Source organism: Theropithecus gelada, chromosome 4, assembly GCF_003255815.1.
Source record: "Theropithecus gelada isolate Dixy chromosome 4, Tgel_1.0, whole genome shotgun sequence".
In the NCBI taxonomy this organism is placed as follows: domain Eukaryota; kingdom Metazoa; phylum Chordata; class Mammalia; order Primates; family Cercopithecidae; genus Theropithecus; species Theropithecus gelada.
Window position 1 is genome coordinate 124606821 of NC_037671.1, and position 19323 is coordinate 124626143.

A 19323-nucleotide genomic window follows, 5' to 3' on the forward strand; every position below is an offset into this window, starting at 1 on the left:
GAACCCAGGAGACAGAGGTTGCAGTGAGCCAAGATCGTGCCATGGCACTCCAGCCTGGGCAACAAGAACGAAACTCCACCTCAAAAAAAAAAAAAGAAAAGAAAAAAGAACAGGGACACTGGGAGCATGGACTGCTTAGAGGGCAGGGGTGAGATTAGCACGCATGGACAGAGAACTGATGGGGAATCCCTCCCCACCCTATGCCACAGGAGGGCTCCAACTTGGGCTGGGTGCATTTTTCTCCAGGAAGAGCTGCCTCTCCTCTCCTGCCCCTTTCCCATGTCCTTCATGAACCACCACCACAGCAGAGCCGCACAGAGGGTACCCCCTTCAGAGGCCCTGCTCCACTGAGCCTGGTGGGTGGGGCAAATTCACAGGACAGCCTTCTCCTGAACCAGATCCCCTTGCTGCAGACCTGAACCTAAGGGTCTCTCCAGGTTTAGGGTAAGGACAGCTTTCCCCCCAGATTTTGTAGATTCTCCCAGCTGCCTAGCCAGAAACCACATTTTCCAGGCCCCATGTCAGTGCTCAAGCCTGTTTACAGCCCCAAAGATACCAAGCTCATACTAGGGGACAAATGTTGTGCCAGGTACACAGCGGTTTAAAAGAAAATCCCTGTTCTCATGAGCTCATAGTTAATAATAATAATAATAAACACATAATAAGCAAGACCATTTCATAGCATGCTGAGATGAATAAAATAAAAGGGGTAAATGCAAGTGGTGGGGCAGGGACAGGGAGGAGAATGGACATCTCCCTTAGGTCTGGAAGCTTCTTTGAACATGAGACCAAAACAAACCAGCTTCATGCAGTTCTAGGGGAAGGACATTCCAGACAAGGAGGGGCAAATATCACATCTTGAGGCAGGAAGGGCTTTGGCAAGCTCAGGTGCAGAGGCTGTGTGGCAGTGGGCTGGCCCAGCTCTGGCGCATGGGCAGGAGAGGGAAGAGAGGAGGGGAGGAAGAACTGTGGGCAAGCATGAGGCAGGGACTAATGGTGGCATCTACACAACTGCTCACAGGTTGTTATCCAACATAAAGTATAAAAGCACAACTGAATATCAACAAAGAGAGAATAAATGCTTTTTATTCATTTGTAGTTATCAATAAAAGACCTAGCATTTAAAAAACTCCACTGTAAAACAAAGGTTACCATAAAAATGTATTTCATGGGTTAATATTTCAATATTTATTTTTTAACAGAAAACACTCATCACATGCAAAACCTGTCACTTCACATCTTCAAGTTGAATAAGTTGACAATACCTAATCAAAAAGTACATGTGAAAAGAAAGCTTTTTCATAGTTGAACTTGAAGTCATTCAAAATTATTCAATAAAATGGATGTAGTGCTGGCCCGGCATGGTGGCTCATGCCTGTAATCCCAGCCCTTTGGGAGGCCAAGGCGGGAGGATGACGAGGTCAGGAGTTTGAGACCAGCCTGACCGACATGGTGAAACCCCATCTCTACTAAAAATACAAAAATTAGCCGGGCGTGGTGGTATGCGCCTGTAATCCCAGTTACTCAGGAGGCTGAGGCAGGAGAATCGCTTGAACCCAGGAGGCAGAGGTTGCAGTGAGCCGAGATCACACCACTGCACTCTAGGCTGAGTGACAGAGTGAGACTCCGTACCCCTGCCCCCCGCAAAAAAAAGATGTATGTAGTGCTGACAAAAAAGTTTCATATTTGGCATTTTTCTCTTACCCTCCCAAATATTATCAAAAGGTCTGATTCTCTGGGTAACAGAAAAGTGACAAATTTCAGTTGCTACTGTTCGACAGTTTCATAAATTTAAAAAGCCACATCCTGCTATGCTTTCAAATCATTTCACTGAAACCTAGTTCCTATCAAATATTAAAAATAAATCATACATGTGATCCAAATTTCAGAGGGCCAGAACTATAGTGCTTTTAGAAAGTGACTGTTTACACAGATGACTTACAAGGAAATGCATTTTATAACAACCACACTGGGGGACTGCAACAAGATTACATCTGCACATGGTGCTGTTTACTAAGACATGAAGAGCTGAAGGAGACTGAGATAGCAGCTCACAGACAGAGGGCAGAAATACACAGGGCTTCCAGGCTGTACCGGCCCAGTTTATGTCCTACTTCCTCTTGATGTTTACAGCTCAGTTTCACTTAAAATTTAAAAAGCCAGATTCTGTTACACAGCCTTAATCCTTACATTTTCATTTCCTCTACATGTTAGAGCCCAAGGAGTAATTTCTATAATATTTGGCTAATATGAAATGAGAAACTGGCATTGCACAAGTCATGCAGTCTGCTCACTTACCAAGACCAATGAATTAGGTCTAATTTCTCCTTTTACTAATAAAGGTAACTTGTAGTAAAAAGTCGCAACTTAATTGAAATTATAAAGTGCAAAAACAGCATAATCCTAGCTTTACTTATATATAAATATGCATGCATCACTTTCTACTGTTTTTTCTACTTGCACATTTTAAAATATTTTGGTATTATAAACGTCCGTGCCCTACATAATAGCAATAATGCTTTAACCATATAAATGAGACTGCGGAAATTCTATTATTGGCTCTATTTTTAAGGATTACAATGAAATTATGTACAGTATATAAAGCTTGTCAAACTGAACATGGTCTTAGGCCATTACTACTATTTCATTCCAATTTGGATTTTAATACAATTAACTTACAGATCTGAAATAAAAGCACTGCTTAATGGTTTCAGATGCATGTTGGTACTGAATATGTTTCAAGGAATCTTTACAAATAATAAATTATAATGAAGAGAACCTACGACTAAAGCTGCTTACATGGACAACAGGAGGAATGACGATTGCAAATGTTATCTGTTATTGACAATTCTATGAATTAAAACTCATAACCACTTCTAGATTTCTTTAAAACAAGCAAAACTAAATAGCACAGACAAGAGTACTTTAATATAACCTTAATGGTCTAACAAACCTTCCAAATGGAAGGAAATACAAAATAAAGTTGACACATCAAATTTAACTTATACTAATATACTTCAGTATTACAAATTTACCAAGTCATTTTGCCAACTATGTGTAGAACCACCTAATATCAAAATATACTATGGTGGGTAAGCTCTGATTCCAGAGGGCTAAAGCCAAGGTTTTCAAAGACCACACGTACCAGCAGCCACACACACAAAGGGTTGTGCGATCCTACGGCTTTATTGACACCTTTCATCATGCTCTTAACACTGATGTTTTCATGGGTTCCTTCCCTGTAATGAAACTGTGTAGATAATCAATTTCCATAAAGAAATGTACAGTTAAATTAAGAATATTAAATCTTTCACACATGGGCTCAAATAGGAAGCATTTTGTTTAGTAAAATGAAAATTACTTTTAAAAAATATCTGCAATGTTTTTGAAATGCAAGGCACCAATAGAGAGCAGACATTCCAGCTGAGTGATTGTCTGGGAAAAAAAAAAAATGGAACCGGTCAGTCCTCTGTCCTTGTTAATGAGAATACTTCCTTCTTCGTGACTATGCAACATCTTCCAGATAATCTGCAACATCACTGAGCTGGGATACAGTCAGGTCTTGTGTGAGGTCATCAAGCTTCGTTGTTCAAAAGAAAGAAAAGAATTAAGTGTCAGAATGTGAGTAGTCTTAAGTTATTTTAAAAAATCTAAACCACAATGAGATAGCACCTTACTCCTGCAAGAATGGCCATAATCAAAAAATCAAAAAATAATATAAATGTTGGTGAGGATGTGGTGAAAAGGGAACACTTTTACACTGTTGGTGGGAATGTAAACTAGTACAACCACTATGGAAAACAGTGTGCAGATTCCTTAAAGAACTAAAAGTAGAACTACCGTTTGATCCACCATTCCCACTACTGGGTATCTACCCAGAAGAAAATAAGTCATTATATGAAAAAGATACTTGTACACGCATGTTTACAGCAGCACAATTCGCGATTGCAAAAACATGAAACCAGCCCAAATGCCCATTGATCAACAAGTGGAGATAAAGACATTGTGGTATATACACACGATGGAATACTACTCAGCCATAAAAAGGAACAAATAGGCCAGGTGCGGTAGATCACGCCTGCAATCCCAACACTTTGGGAAGCCGAGGCAGGCAGATCACCTGAGGTCAGGAGTTCAAGACCAGCCTGGGCAACATGGTGAAACCCTGTATCTACAAAAACACAAAAATTAGCCGGACGATATAGCATGTGCCTGTAGTCCCAGCTAGTTGGGAGGCTGAGGCAGGAGAATTGCTTCAACACGGGAGAATCTCTTGAACCCGGGAGGCAGAGGTTGGAGTGAGCTGAAATTATGCCATTGCACTCCAGCTTGGGTGACAGAGCGAGACTCTGACTCAAAAAAAAAAAAAAAAAGTAACAAAATAATGGAATTTGCAGCAACCTGGATGGAATTGGAGACCATTATTCTAAGTGAAGTAACTCAGGAATGGAAAACCAAACATCACATTTTCTCATGTATAAGCAGGAGCTAAGTTATGAGGATGTAATGGCATAATAATGATACAATGGACTTTGGGGACTCCAGGGAAAGAGTGGGAGGAGGGTTAGGGATAAAAGGCTCAAATTGGGCCCAATGTATACTGCTAGGGTGATGGGTGCACCCAAATCTCACGAATCACCATTAAAGAACTTATTCATGCAACCAAACACCACCTGTTCCCCCAAAACCTATGGAAATAAGAAATAAAAAACTAAAAATTTAAAAAACTGTTGTTGTAATTAAAGTATTACTTTATACTTCATAAACCAACTCATATTTAAACCTGTGTTGAGAAGTGATTTGCCTAAAATCATGTCTAATAAGTTAGCACAATCGTTTGAGTTCAATGTTTTATGATTACTCTCAAATATTTCAAGTGAAAATTTAAAATAAAACACATCTTAGACATTATTCCAATTTAATCTAAGAAAGAAATTAGTGAAAAATTGTATTAAACTTCTTTACCTGAGCATAGTCCCAATGTATGATTCTGTTCACAGTATCACTCTATGAATTGCTAACTCTAAAACCAAAATTTACCCACATTAAATTTCACAAAAAGTTACTAAAATGTATACTTTGGAAACTATCCCTTCTTACGTGTTCATATGATGGTATAGAACATTAAGTTTCTAACATCAAGCTCGATATGGTGTGACACACTTTAACACTGTGCCACCTGAAGCCAGATCACGAGTCCTTTTGGAGGCGGAAGTGAAAACAGAAAGGCAGACAGGACGGCCCATGGACTCTCAGACTCCTAGCCCCGGGTTCACAAAGTGTTGTAAGAAACGACTGATTTTTATTTCTGTTTAAACTACTTGTAAACTAGAAAGTTAACCTATTAGCCAACTTATACCTATTCATTTGTATAAACAACTTATGATGATGGAGAAAGGAAATATTAATAGCTATTTAAGCATAATGCAGGCTGAGAAAACATTATTTCTTAAGTAAGGAAAAAACCTTACTTAAGTAAGGGTGAGGATACAGGCTCCAAAATATTGAACATACAGCTAGGCAGGTCTCAATGACAGCTGAGTAAGGACAGAACTCAACCTTTCCAGTCCCACCTAGACTCATCATTGTGGCGACAGACCAGGGGACAGCCACAGCCACACCCACACACACACTCTTAGGCATCATCTATGGCTGTCTTCTCCATACAATGGCAGGGTGGAGTAGTTATGGCCTGCAAAGCCTAAAATATTCACTATGTGGCCTTTTAGAGAACAAGTGTGCCAACACCTGGGCCAGATAGTAACACACAAGAATAGGAACATCTTGCAGAGATGCAACAGTTCCATCCTGATATACTGTGAGATGCTTTTGTCTGTTAATCTGCCCCCCACATATCCTCTCATTTTGTTATTCTTCAGATATTCAGAAATTTAAGTTATAAGTAAAACCCTTTTCAACAGATAAGTCCTTGCCCTTCCTCTTGGTCCAAATATAGTCTTGCTGTAAAACTATCTCACAAAGAAAATTACTAGGAATCTTAATTACAGTTCTTATGCATTCAATTCAAATTCAGTTTACACAAAAACTGAAGAGTCAGAAAAGCTTGCAGAGAGATTATAAAACAGACTCTGATACCTTGGAACTGTATTTTCTCCTCCCATCATTGTTACAGAGTGAAATCGGTAAGGTTTTCCATTTCGTTTACAAAGTAATTGAGTGTTGTATTAACACAAATGTTAAGCTACAGACAAGAGTGAATACAGGAAAAATCGTGGATTGAAAAGGATCTTAATCTAGATAATTCAGTTACTGGAGGTCATTAATTTAGTTTTGCTTTAAGGCAAAGAAAAGAACACAGTAACAACCAGAAACTTCCAAGAAGAACAGCTTCATTTAAAGTAGTTACCAAGAAAGAAAACTGAATGAACAAAAGCTAACTAGAAATAAATGGCTATTTAATAAAGCCTTTCCGCCAGGTATGGTGACTCACGCCTGTAATCTCAGCACTTTGAGAGGCCAAGGCGGGGGGATCACGTGAGGCCAGGAGTTTGAGACCAGCCTGGCTAACATGGGTAAAACCCCATCTCTACTAAAAATACAAAAACTAGCCAGGCGTGGTGGTACATGCCTGTAGTCCTAGCTACTCAGAAGGCTAAGGTAGAATTGCTTGATCAGGAGGCGGAGGCTGCAGTGAGCCAAGATCCAGCCATTGCACTCTAGCCTAGGCAACAGAGTGAGACTCTTGTCTCAAAAAAAAAAAAAAACAAAACTAATAAAGGCGGCTTTCATGCCTCATTAGTTTTAGAATAAGAACTCAAAGTGGGCAACTTAGTTCAAAACTATAAAAATAGATTTTATATCACAAAATAAAAATATCTAAAAGGTACATTTCGAGTCTTGAAAGGGAAATAAAGGATCCCTGTGATAGCAAGTTTCATACAAATCGACAGGAATTTTTTGTAAGATTTTGAAAAGTTTTATGAAGTGTAAATGTTCACGTTTGCTGAATTAGATTGCTGTGCATTAACAGAAACCTGGGATGCACACTTATGTTCTGTCCCTTACAAACATGTGACACTCTTCCTCCAACGTCTACCTATGTCTTTGCTCGTGCTGGCTCCCCTGCAGGGACTACCCTCCCCAGGGCCTCTGTTGCTAGTTCATCCTCTGTCATTTCTGGTTCAAAGTCACCTTCTAACAACCCTGCTCCTCCCAACATTCTGTCTCTTCACACAGCGCCCTCCAGTGAAGCTCTGCAGTCAGGGCGGCACAGACATGTCCCTGGATCTCCCTTCTGTTCTCATGGCGCTTACCATGTTCCTCCTCAGCCCTCACAGAACCAAGTCAGTCATCTTTCAAAATCCTGATCAAATATTAGTTCCTGCTTCTGAATTTTCACAGCCCATGAATGACTGGCATTTTATGGCACTTGTCACTATAAAAAGTAATTACTACAAAAAGTGTCACTATAAAACTTGATTTTCCTATGTTTGTACACATGGCTTTTCTCTCTCTGATCCTGCATAAATTTGAGGGGAGAAGTCTGTATCTGTACATATGACAGAAATGTCTATTGTGACTATAATCAATAATAGTATTAGATACCATTTATTGAATGCCTATTCTGCTAAGCACTGAGCTATATGCTTTACACGCTTATCTCTAATTTTCACAACCACCATCTCTCTTGCAAAATAGATGTGAGACCCAAGGGCCCAAAAGTTAAACAACTTGACCAAATTTGTGAGTGGTAAGTAGCAGCTCCAGGACTCAAACCCAGATGTGATGAACTTACAGAACTGGCCCATTCCACTGAGCTATCTCCTTCCTCACACCCCCACATCCCCAGCCCTGTGCTTTCTAAATAGTAGGTGCTTAATGGACAGTGGTTTTGGTCACCTTGGCTGAAAGGTGACCAAATTGTCTGCTGTATTCTGACTGCAAAGAACACAAATGCTTTTGTGTTCCCCAGGTGCCCGGTATCAATTCTCTGCACAGAAGGCTTTAGAAAATGCTTCCTAATGAAGTACACTGACTGTCAAAGTCCATTCTATGTAAAAGGCTGCTAATAAATGGCAAAATTATCTAAATTTAAGCTTTTAAGTGAAAATTTCTAGGAACATTGATGTGCCAAACCCAGTTAGTAGGACCCAGTGAGAAGCAGCCTAGCAAAGCCCAGACTCCTGGACGCCATGCAAGGCCTTCAATGGCAAAGGGATGCCACGCCTCCTCTTCAACCCACATCATTTCACAAATCCTAGTTTAACAGTAATTTATTCGAGTCCTCTACCTCACATTTAAAGAATTCTTCTATAGTTTCTTTGGTATAAACTTTAAAGCAACATTTTTCAGGCCTCTTCAGGATGATGCAGGGTGAAAAGAGAAAGCTAAATTTATAACTATAAGGGTATAATACATCAGGAATTAGAGAAGTGCTTTACATATTATCATTTAACCTTCAAAATAATCCTATCACATAGGTATTAATACTTCCACCTTACAAGTAAAGAAACTGAGGGTCAAAGGTTAAAGCTTAACTAAGAAAATATATGAAAGAATAAGAATGCAAACATAGATGTTGCTAACTTAGATTGTGTGGTTGCATTGTAAACGCTACCTCTCTCAAAGGCCTTCTCCCTGTGTGACGATCACACGCTTAGAGAATCCCACCTCATTCTGGAAAGCAAGTCCCCTCCCAGCCATGGCAACCTCTGACCTGACTGGTAAACTCATCTGAGCTGGGGATAGCTTGATGTGGGTGCTGACAGGTGACTCTGCAATGCTACAGCTCACCATCGAAGGATCTTCTGTTCTCTGCCTACATAAAAAGGTCAAGTTTGGATCTCAAATATGGACTCTTATAACTTTATGGCCTACTGTCTTGTCTCCTGTGGTTTTTAGCCCAGCGTGGCTTGCATGTTCAGATGTCGCAACTGGCCAAGATGACCACACTCTCTGCACTCCAGGCTCAGCTTCATCCTGTGATCACAGTACCCTATACTGACTTCCATCTACGATACCAGGTGGTCAGTTCTCACCAGGCCTGACCCAGCCTGATCCCTCTTAATCCACAGCAATTCCAGTGCCCCAGGAATAATCCTCAGGTATTTCAGCAGCGAGACTTGGGTACCAAAGGAAGTGACAACCAAAACCAATCTTACACATTCATCAAAGACATTCTTTATAAACTTGAGCCAGGACTGTGTCATGACTTTTCATAATTTTCAACTGTTTTTCTACTAATTAGTATGAATTTTTGAAGCTTTACAGTAAATCAACAAATAGGTTAAAAAAAAAAGCGCTCTATGGGATATGCAGAACACCACACCTTATCACTGGTATTGATGTCATCTATTTCCACAGAAAGGTCTTCTTCAATCTCTTCACCAATACTTATCTCACTTTTCTCTGAGCGATGGCTGGTACTAATTTCAGGAGGGGAAAAAAAAAATAAGAACTCTGAAAATAAACATTTAAAGAGATTAACTACCATTCTTTAAACATTCAGATATTTCTTTTCATCCTTTAAGTAAAATATAACATTAACTATAATTAATTTCATACATATTGTCTTGCTTGACCCTTAAAATAATGTGGCAAGGGCAGTAGCAGTCAAGTCAATGTAACAGATGAGGAGATGAAGGTTCAAAGCAGTGACTTTGGTCACAACAGCAAGAAAGAAACCAACCCAGATTTTTACAATTTCATCTACTACATCATGCTCTTTCTCAAAAACTGTATAATAAATTATAAAAAATACAGACTTCCAATTGGAAAGATAATCTGTCAACTAAATAAAATTCTCAGGCATCTAATTTAAAATTTCGAATCATATCCACAACAAATATTACTTCTACATTACATATTATATTTCTGTGTATAAGAAAGGAATCAATGGGCATGGTGGCTCTTGTCTGTAATCCCAGCACTTTGGGAGACCCAGGTGGGTGGATCACTTGAGGTCAGGAGTTCAAGACCAGCCTGGCCAACATGGCAAAACCCTGTCTCTACTAAAAATACAAAAATTAGCCAGGCATAGTGGCACGCACCTATAATCCCAGCTACATGGGAAGCTGAGGCAGGAGAATGGCTTGAACTCGGGAGAAGGAGGTTGCAGTGAGCTCAGATTGCGCCACTGCACTCCAACCTGGGCAACAGAGTGAGACTCTGTCTCAAAATAAAAAGAATGGCAATCTTACTAGGGCAGACCACATATTAAGAAATGTGATCTGAATCAAAAACCTAATTTGAGAGCGTCATTATTTCAAGTCAAATGGAGACAATTCCTGCCACAAAAAGGTATGGAAGGAAGAGAAATTCAACACTTACAACATGGCAACTGTACTGCTTCTAAATGACTTCTCAGTTAATTCTTCAATGTTTCTCTTCATCTCATTCTTACTACCAAGTTTCCTGAACATAATGTGTCTACATTCTAATGTAAAATCAAAAACATGCTCTAAAGTCAAATATTTAATTTTGGATTAACTATCTTTTCTTCACCTTCAATCAATATGAACAACAGAATCAAATACACTAAAATAAGCACCAAATGTAATTTTGTCTTGTTTGTGTTTGGAAATTGTTTACAAATATGTATATATTTATGTATTTGCCCAATAGTTTTTCTTACCTGTTAAAATCATCCACATAGTCATCGTCTTCTCCAGTTCCTGATAAGTTTAAGAAAAGATATGTTATATCTAATACACGTCACAATTTACCTACCATTAAACACACATTTCCTTTAAAAAAAATTAATTATATTGCATCATTTAAAAAGTCCCGAACTAGAAATAACATTTTTAGCATATATAATATGAAGACAAATGACAAATGAAATACCTAAGAAATAATAAACTGTTACAAGTGACTATAAAATGTGGTTAACACCTCATCTTTACTCCGGGTACTCTAAGGCAATTAACATGGGGCACGCTCACGATTAATAAGGTCCCTTAACTTAATGGCATATAGCAATAGCAAGTCATCATTAATCCCCTCCAAGTACTAGATGAACTACTGAGAGTTTTCAACATGCTAATTGTTTCGTTATAAAAGTTAAAAACACTCACGAAGTGTGAAGAGGCCACAGAGCACAGCAAAAAGGGCACCTTCAGTCAGACAGAGGAGGGCTCAACTGCCACTCCACAGCTCTGCCACCCGAGAATGTAAGGTGCCCTTTCTTGGCCATGTCCTCAGTCTGACGTACAGCCAAAGCCACACCAATCAGAGTTAACACAAGGATTCAGGTACATGGTGTGCTTAACAGAGACCTTGGTCCACAGTAAGATCTTAATAAAAGGCAACTGAATGAAGGTGGGATGGTGAATGGTGAGGCAGTGTTACCAGTTTCTCAAAGTGCACCACGAGCCTTTGATAGAGTGGGCACCTTAAGATCAACTTAAGGCTATAAAGCACAAATCTGCAAATCAGCAGCCCTTCCCTCCCAGGACTTCTGAGGGCTAGATAAGGAAAAAGGGTTGTCAGCCTCAAAGCAGACTTGGAGGCACATGAGAGCCAACTTAAAATGTGAATGGATGGCCTATGAAAGACCCGAGAATTATGCACAGCCACATGCAGAAGATGTGGATCACAAAAAGAAGACCTGGCGTGACAGGTCTTCAAAGAGCCGTTCAAAGATCCTGTGGGCCTTGTCCTCGATCCTCCCTCAGATAAGGCTGGACTGTCTCTAAATCGGTCGGACTGCTGTGGGGATTCAAGCTCTGTCCAGACAGTTAGATAAGGTCAAATCTTATGATTAATTTATCAAGCAGATGAGTGATGACTAGGTCCCCTAGAGGTATAGCAATGACTAAGATGGTATCTCAGATCTCAAGGAGCAAACACTCTAGTGAAGAGAAACAGTGGAACAAACCAAATACTGCTAGTGCAATTGGGAAGAACTCCAAGGATGCAACTGAGTGGAAACCTAGGTTGCAGAGGTACAAATTATTGGGGACAGTGTGTTCCAAGAAGAGGAAACATGTGACAGCCCTGAGGTGGGGAAGTGTGCGGTGGTTTGAAAAACCACCAGTGCAGCTCAGAGCAGTGACGCACGTCTGTAATCCAGCTACTTGGGAGGCCAAGGCGGGAGGATCACTTGCACCCAGGAGTTTGAGACCAGCCTGGCATTGCAAGATCTACCCAAAAATTAAAAGTTTATTTTATTTTTAAATTTTTAATTTTTAAATTTTTAAAATACCGTCTCAAAAAAAATTTAAAAACTATCAGTAAGGAAGCCACACAACCATAAAACAATGAATTTGGGGAACAGAATGGGTGGAGGGAGAAAAAAGGAGTCGCGATCAGAGGGGTTGGCAGAAGCCAGATCATGAGAGCTTGGCTGGTCGCAATAAGGATCTTAGCCTGGATACAAAGGGAAGCTCGTCTAGGGTGGGGTGGGGGAAGACAGGAGTGACAAAGTCCAGGGAAGCACTATCTCACTTCTCTTTTCCCGGAGATCATCTTACCACCGCAAGAAGAAATGTGCTTACAGGAGGCAACAATGAAAGTAAGGAAAGCAGAAGGCTGTCAGAAAGTCCAGGTCAAAGATAACAGAGGTAAAGGCTTGGGTCAAGGCAGGTGTCCCACAGATAAGACAGATGGGTAAATGATATGGGGTGGGGAGAATATCAGCAAACAAAGAAAACATGAATCCTTGTTACTGCTACACTCAAATCTTGCCCAGTAATGAACTGGAAATCCCTGACCATAAGCAGTCAGGAGGGACGTTTCCAGCTTCCTCTCCTCTCGAGAATCAAGAGCTCGTCTCCACTTAGCCTCAAAGGTTAAAGGGCTGCAAGTGCTTGACAGAAACTAGGCACTGTCAGGGCAAACTAGGCACTGTCAGGGCCGAGTAGGAGAGGTGGAAATCTGATTAAACAAACCGTGTATGTGGCTGGTTTGCAAGTGCTAAGTAAAACCAGCAGTGGCAGCTACTAAAATGTCAGCCTCCAATGACCCATCATGGTGTTCCTATGTATGAAGGCCAGTGAGGAGAGCAGAGGTGGACACTGAGCTGAGACAGCGAGGACAGCTGTGGCTGCAATGTGGACTTAAAGGAAGCTAACTGGATTCCCCATCTGCCAGCATTTGTAGTCAATTCAAAACACAAGGTATTTACTGAATAATGTGCTATAACACATTAGATTCTGACTTCTTGGTTATGTATTGTTTAGTACTAACAATAAGCCAGTGTCAAAATGATTAACAGAATACATATAGGTTGAGCATCCCAAATGCAAAAATTTGAAATCCAAACTTGAATGAAATCCAAAACTTTTCGAGTGCCAATGTGATGCTCAAAGAAACTGCTCATTGGAGCATTTCAGACTTTCAGATTTTCGGATTTGGGAGGCTCATCTGGTAAGAAAAATGCAAACATTTCAAAATCCAAAAAAAATCCAGATTCCGAAACACTTCTAGTCCCAAGCATTTGCGTTAAGGGATACTCAACCTGTACTACATTACTTTAAGGGTCAGCAAATTTTGGCCCTCAGGCCAAGGATTCTTGTTTTCTTCCTTTTTTGACAGTCTCTCCTCCCCATCCCATACCCTCTGTCTTATCTGCCCTTACCCCAGTCATCTTTGGCCCGGACTTCCTGACAGCCTTCTGCTTTCCTTACTTTCATTCTTGCCTCTGGCTCATGACCTGCTTTTTTTCAGCCTATAAACTAAGAATGGCTTTTACATTTTTAAAGATTGTTAAAAAAAAAAAAAAAAAAAAAAGACCATATGAGACACAGTACATGCCGTCAGCAAAGCCTAAAATATAGACTATTTGGCCCTTTACAGAAAAAGTTTAGTAACTCTTGCTTTAAATATGCAAAGTACCTATCTATAAACACTCCATTTGGGCACTTTTAATTAATATTTGTCTGCCAAACTAAAACAGATTGTGCTCTAAAGCTTTATTTGTAGATTACTTCTTTGGAACTCAGAATTTAAGTTCCCATTGAAATGATTATTTCAGTGCTGTCTAAATAACACACAGGCAGTAAAACACAACGGTGAGGGCTCTGTGTGATGCAGCAGGACTCCAAAAGCAGCATGACCTTGGGCAAGTTACTTAACCTAGATTCTTCATCTGTAAAAATGGAGATCGTAATAAAACCTACCTCATAGGATATGAATTAAATAAAATAATTCCTTGGTACAGCACCAGGCACTTATCACTAACATCATTATTCTCCTAGGCTAGTCCACTAGCATCTCTCTACGTATTACTCAAAATATCTAGAGTACTGTATATTTAAAATGTGAAAAACCCAGACAGAACACAACATTGTTGCAAAACTAAATAAATCTTTATTTCTACTGAATCCTAATGCCTAGCTAAATGACAAACATCCAGCTAGTGAACTGGTAGTTCTCACCTGCGTAACTACCCCAATTCCAACCCGAGGTAAGCCTAAGTCCCGAGAGAAGTGAAGTGAAGGAGCACACCACCCTCCTGCCTGTACCCAGCAACTCTGAAGCCCCAGTAACCACGTTCCCTCCTAAGGATGAGAATTCTCAGCAGCTCCCCACTCAGAAACAGGCGGGAAAACCCTCACTTTGGTAAGAGAATAGAGCAGTCAAGAGAAAAAAGCTAAAAGGTTTGGCAACAGAGTGAAACACCACAAAAGTGAAAAAAAAACAGAACACAAAGGGGACAGGGCAGCCATCACGGTGCAGAAGTCAAGAGTAAAGTCTCCAGTGGCAGTTAGCCATTGAGGTCGAGTGGAAAAGAACATCTAATGGCAACCACAACCACAGCTGACAGGAAAAGCACAAGGGAGGGAAAGGGGGCTGGCCCACCTAGCTGGCCAGCCAGCAACCAGGACGCACAAAGAGCAGAGGGCAGCACAACCAGCAACTCAGTTACCAGGACTCCAGGGCACTGTGTGAACAAGAATCCAGGCAGCTCAGGGAACATTTATTCTTCTGCAAATGGGGGAACAAAGTAACATAAAAAGAAAACTAACATTTACTAGGCACCTACCATGCCAGGCACTGTACTTTAATTTACGTATGAAGAGATATTTAAATCCTATTTATTCTTTAAAACAAGGCAGATGTTACTAGTTCCACTTAACAGATGAGGAAGTAGCAGTTTAGTTTATCTCCCTACGCTACCCATCAATCAGTGCCACATCTGAGATGTCACTTCCATCCAACTCCAAGCCCAAGTTCTTTGCACTATCCAAAATGTCTCTCCAGAAGAGGGAAGGGCGTTCTCGGAGCTGCCCCTCGGACAGGGCTGGGTTTTAAAAGCACACGGGACACAGCTGTCTTTCTCCCCAACCTGCCTGTGCAGCTGTCTTCCAATGTTTCCATGTGTGAGTGATTACAGACCAGGAAGCGATGCCATCACATCCACAGAGAGCATAGGAAGTGGCCATCGAGAAGCTGGCTGCACGGATTCCTTCAGGTCAGCAAGTTTGCCTTTACATAAATGAGTCTGCCTAAAGTATGCCTGTCACCCTGCTACAGTCTTGTACAGAACAGAACACTCAATGAGAACTGTGCTCTCAGCATATAGTGCAGGGCTCGGTAATGTTCACACTGACACTCTTACTTCCGTAGGAATGAACGTACTTACATGGCAGGCTTACCAACTTCTGCTCCATAGAACAGAACTGAACACATCTCACAATTTTTCTTTCAATAAGTCTGTTTCCCCATTAGACTGAATTCTCTGAGGCCTGGACCATGTACTACCAGCATCTAGCAAATGGCTCTGCCTCTGCACAAATTTTTCTATCTGAACTGAAATATCTTCCCTTCTCTCTTATACATCTACTTAACCATGAAGCTTCTGCACAGAAGTCACTTCTTATAAAAGGTCTTCCCTGAATGCCAAGACTGGACAAAGGTAACCTACTAGCCATTTCCATACAAATATATACTGACCCTTTTACACTCAAAATATCTGTAGATGCCCGTTTAATGTTCATATTCCTGACCAGAATTCAAACTCCATGAAGACAGAGGTTCATGAGGACATGATGGCTGTTGCTGTAGCCATCTCTCGTATAGGGTGTAATCCTGAACACGTAAAAGCCATTCAAACACCTGCTGAATGAGCAGCGGCAGGAAGGTGTTCAGCGTAGGCAGACTGAGTCACTTCTTTTACAACCTTACCCTAAAAATAATCACTTTAAAACGATCAACACAAAAACTGGAAATCTAGTTACCTAATCCAAGTGATCCAATTTTATCACTGATCAATTTCAGATCTTTCAAAACTGTATTTCCCCTTTTACCTGTGAACAGGAAAAAATACTAGCATTAGAGTGACTTTTAGAATACAACAGTCTCTAAACCACATCAATTTTTGTTGTTGTTCAATATGGGGGCTTCTTTATGACAGGAGCATAATAACCTAAAACTAAGGAAAAAATAAACTGTGATTAATGAATGCTTAAACTATGCATTACAACCCTTTTTTTGAGACGGAGTCTCACTCTGTCACTCAAGCTGGAGTGCAATGGTGCAGCCTCGGCTCACTGCAACCTCCGCCTCCCAGGTTCAAGCGATTCTCCCGCCTCAGCCTCCTAAGTAGCTGGGACTACAGGCACGTGCTACCACACCCGACTAATTTTTGTATTTTTAGTAGAGACAGGGTTTCCCTATGTTAGATAGGCTGGTTTCAAACTCCTGACCTTGTGATCCACCCGCCTTGGCGTCCCAAAGTGCTAGGATTAAAGGCGTGAGCCACTGCGCCCGGCTACAACCCTTTTTAAACCATAAACAATACTACTTTATTGGAACACAACCACCAAAAAATATTTTTGCCTAATTATAAGACATCACTTTCCATAAACAGCCCTGTTAGGTATGAATTCATAGACTACTGTTAATTATTTTCATGAATCTTATTTTTCCTTTGAACTTCTAAATTTTTCTTCAATGCAACTGCTATTTCATTTACTACAGTGACAATCCTCACTGGTTTTTGGTCCTTCGTTCTCAACGTCCTCTCTAAATGATCATTCTCTAATCAGTGTCAGAATGACACGTTCATGATGTCCTGGATTCCTTTCTTAAAGGTGGCAGTAACCACAGGAAAGAAGCAAATGGGAAGGGATACGAACCTTATAAATACATGGCTGGTTTAAGAGAAGCAACAGGTCGACTCTCTTATGCGCCCTAGGAAGTCCCACAGTATATCAAGCAATACAAAAAGATTCGGAAGTACTGGACAATTATGCAAAACTCATACTGCAAATTCCTAGTGAATCTACTTTCGGAAACTTTCCAAAAGAGGTACACGAGCTCTGAAACACTACGCTAATTAAATACAACATTTACTATTATATGGTTTCCAAAGGACCTCTGCCCATCCTACCTGTTCAGGGCTATGCTGTTTAAATTCCTATCACTGTGTGGGGAGAGGTGGGAAAGTAACTGGTGCCAGAGCTAGACTATTCCACATGTAATCAGTGCTCTTTAGCTCTGCTGCATTTACGATGACATGTCAGGTCATTCTTGAAAATGATCTGCAGAATAATTTCTTATTTAACATTTTATGATACTTACTGTGGTATCACTAAACAAATTTTTTAAAATTAATTGAAAGCAAATCCGACTCAAGTCACTGTAAATGTCCAAAAAAGGAGAGATGATTTAAAAATTATATTTCTATAGATAATACAAATCAGCTAAAAAATCAACTAAAAAGTATTCCAATGGTATGTAGGTATAGGAAGGGGCAGAATACAAAACAACATATAAAATATGACCACATAAGAAGTAACAAAATATTAACAGGAAAGATTTCTGAGTGATAAAATTACAGGTTATTTTAGTGATTTTCCTGGAAAAAAAAAAATCAACAATAATCATATAGTGCTTAATTAGAGAAAAAATATCCTGAGTATTCAAGCCCACATCTTTGGGCACTTACTCTCAGAGTCTTTTAAGGAAGGGGCCCCCGCCAGGGAGCTGAGTCCACTTTTTAAGGGGGGTGCATCCGAGAGCGAGGCCAGGCTTCCTGGTTGCTTCCTAGGTTCACTCCTCCTAGCAAGAAACAAGGACAGTTAATCGGTGCTCTTATGTTCTGCCACTAAACACTTTTATCCTGCCACTGAAACAAAAGCAACTTAAAGATACTTTATATGCACAGTGGCTGGAAATCAAGAATATAGACTTTAAAAATTCAAAACCATAAAGTATACCAAGGGATTGCAAACTACAGATCAACCACAATCAGCACAGCCAGGGTGTAAGAAATCAGCTCACCTCTCTTTAGAATTCTGTTTGATAATCTTATAAACTAAATTGACCTCTGCACTGTGATTTTTTCCAGAAGCCCTTTTCCATCACCCAGACATGCAGCCAAGGGACAATACAGGAGTTTACTAGCAAATAAGTGCCACCTCTCAGATTAAATATTGTTTACAGAAACCACAAACAGCCATGCTGATGAACCCCCCTTAAAGTCATGACCACTAACCTCAAGGGTACCTTTAACACTGCCCAACACCCCCCGGGTTTCCACAGTCCCTTCTCGCCTTACTTTGTTATAGAAAGATTTCACACTTTCTCCGCTCTCTTCAAATCGCAACCTCCGTCCTCCATCCTCACGCAACTATGAACTACGGTGACAGCTTGCACAGGTGCCACCATCATATCCACCCCCTGCCTACAATGGGACCCACACGCTCTCCACTTTTCCAACAAACACAAGCCCCTGCATGGGATTCCATTGCTGTGCAGCCCTCCAGGAGTTCTCCTCTCACTCCCTTACATCATTAATTCTTCCATCTTTAAAGCTGAGCAGTTCTCGTCTGCATACATGCTGTTCTTTCTCCCACCTAAACACGCTTTTCAGCCCTAAATCCTACCCCTCCAGCCACCACCCTGTTCCTCTGCACACTTTTACAACTCATCAGAAAACTATCTGTCATCTACAATCCTTTCCTGTCTTGAATGTACTCTAATTCTCTCACCTGCCTCACACCCCCATTCCAATAAAACTGTGTCAAGGTCATCACTGACCTCCAGATGGCTAAATCCAATGGCATCATACAGCTACTCCTCCCTACCGCCACCTCCAAAGACACCACTCTCCTGGTTCCATCTCCTCCACTGCTTCCAGCTCCCTACTCTGGCCTCAAGGTGTGCAGGACCTGCTTCCTTGGTGATCCTCTGTAGTCTCCCACACCCACATTATCTACAAACTGAAGACTCCTAATTTACATCTCCAGCCTAGACCTCTCCCAATCCCAACTCACATACCCAATCGCCTACTTCGGATTTCCACTAGCAATCTTCTCTAACTTAGCACAGCGACAGGGGCCTCCAGGCTTTCATGCCACCTGTCTGTGCAATCCACTCTTCCTCTTGCCATTCTTCATCTAATGGGTTTCCAAC

General features: G+C 40.8%; 1 protein-coding gene across 3 annotated transcripts in view; it reads right to left on the reverse strand.

Moving 5' to 3' along the window:
- Window positions 1-1069: 1069 nt before the first annotated feature.
- FGFR1OP (FGFR1 oncogene partner) overlaps window positions 1070-19323 on the reverse strand; it is a 44212-nt gene continuing 25958 nt past the window's right edge. For 2 of the 3 annotated variants that reach the window (XM_025383611.1, XM_025383610.1), the window contains 5 exons: window positions 17855-17967; window positions 16143-16211; window positions 10595-10634; window positions 9290-9386; window positions 1071-3580 (listed from right to left, as the gene is read on the reverse strand). In XM_025383611.1, the coding sequence (XP_025239396.1) occupies window positions 3506-3580; window positions 9290-9386; window positions 10595-10634; window positions 16143-16211; window positions 17855-17967 (394 nt within the window). In that variant the 3' untranslated portion in view covers window positions 1071-3505. Of the gene's footprint in view, window positions 3581-9289; window positions 9387-10594; window positions 10635-16142; window positions 16212-17854; window positions 17968-19323 lie in introns of all 3 variants that reach the window. The other variant, XM_025383612.1, reaches the window with a different exon arrangement.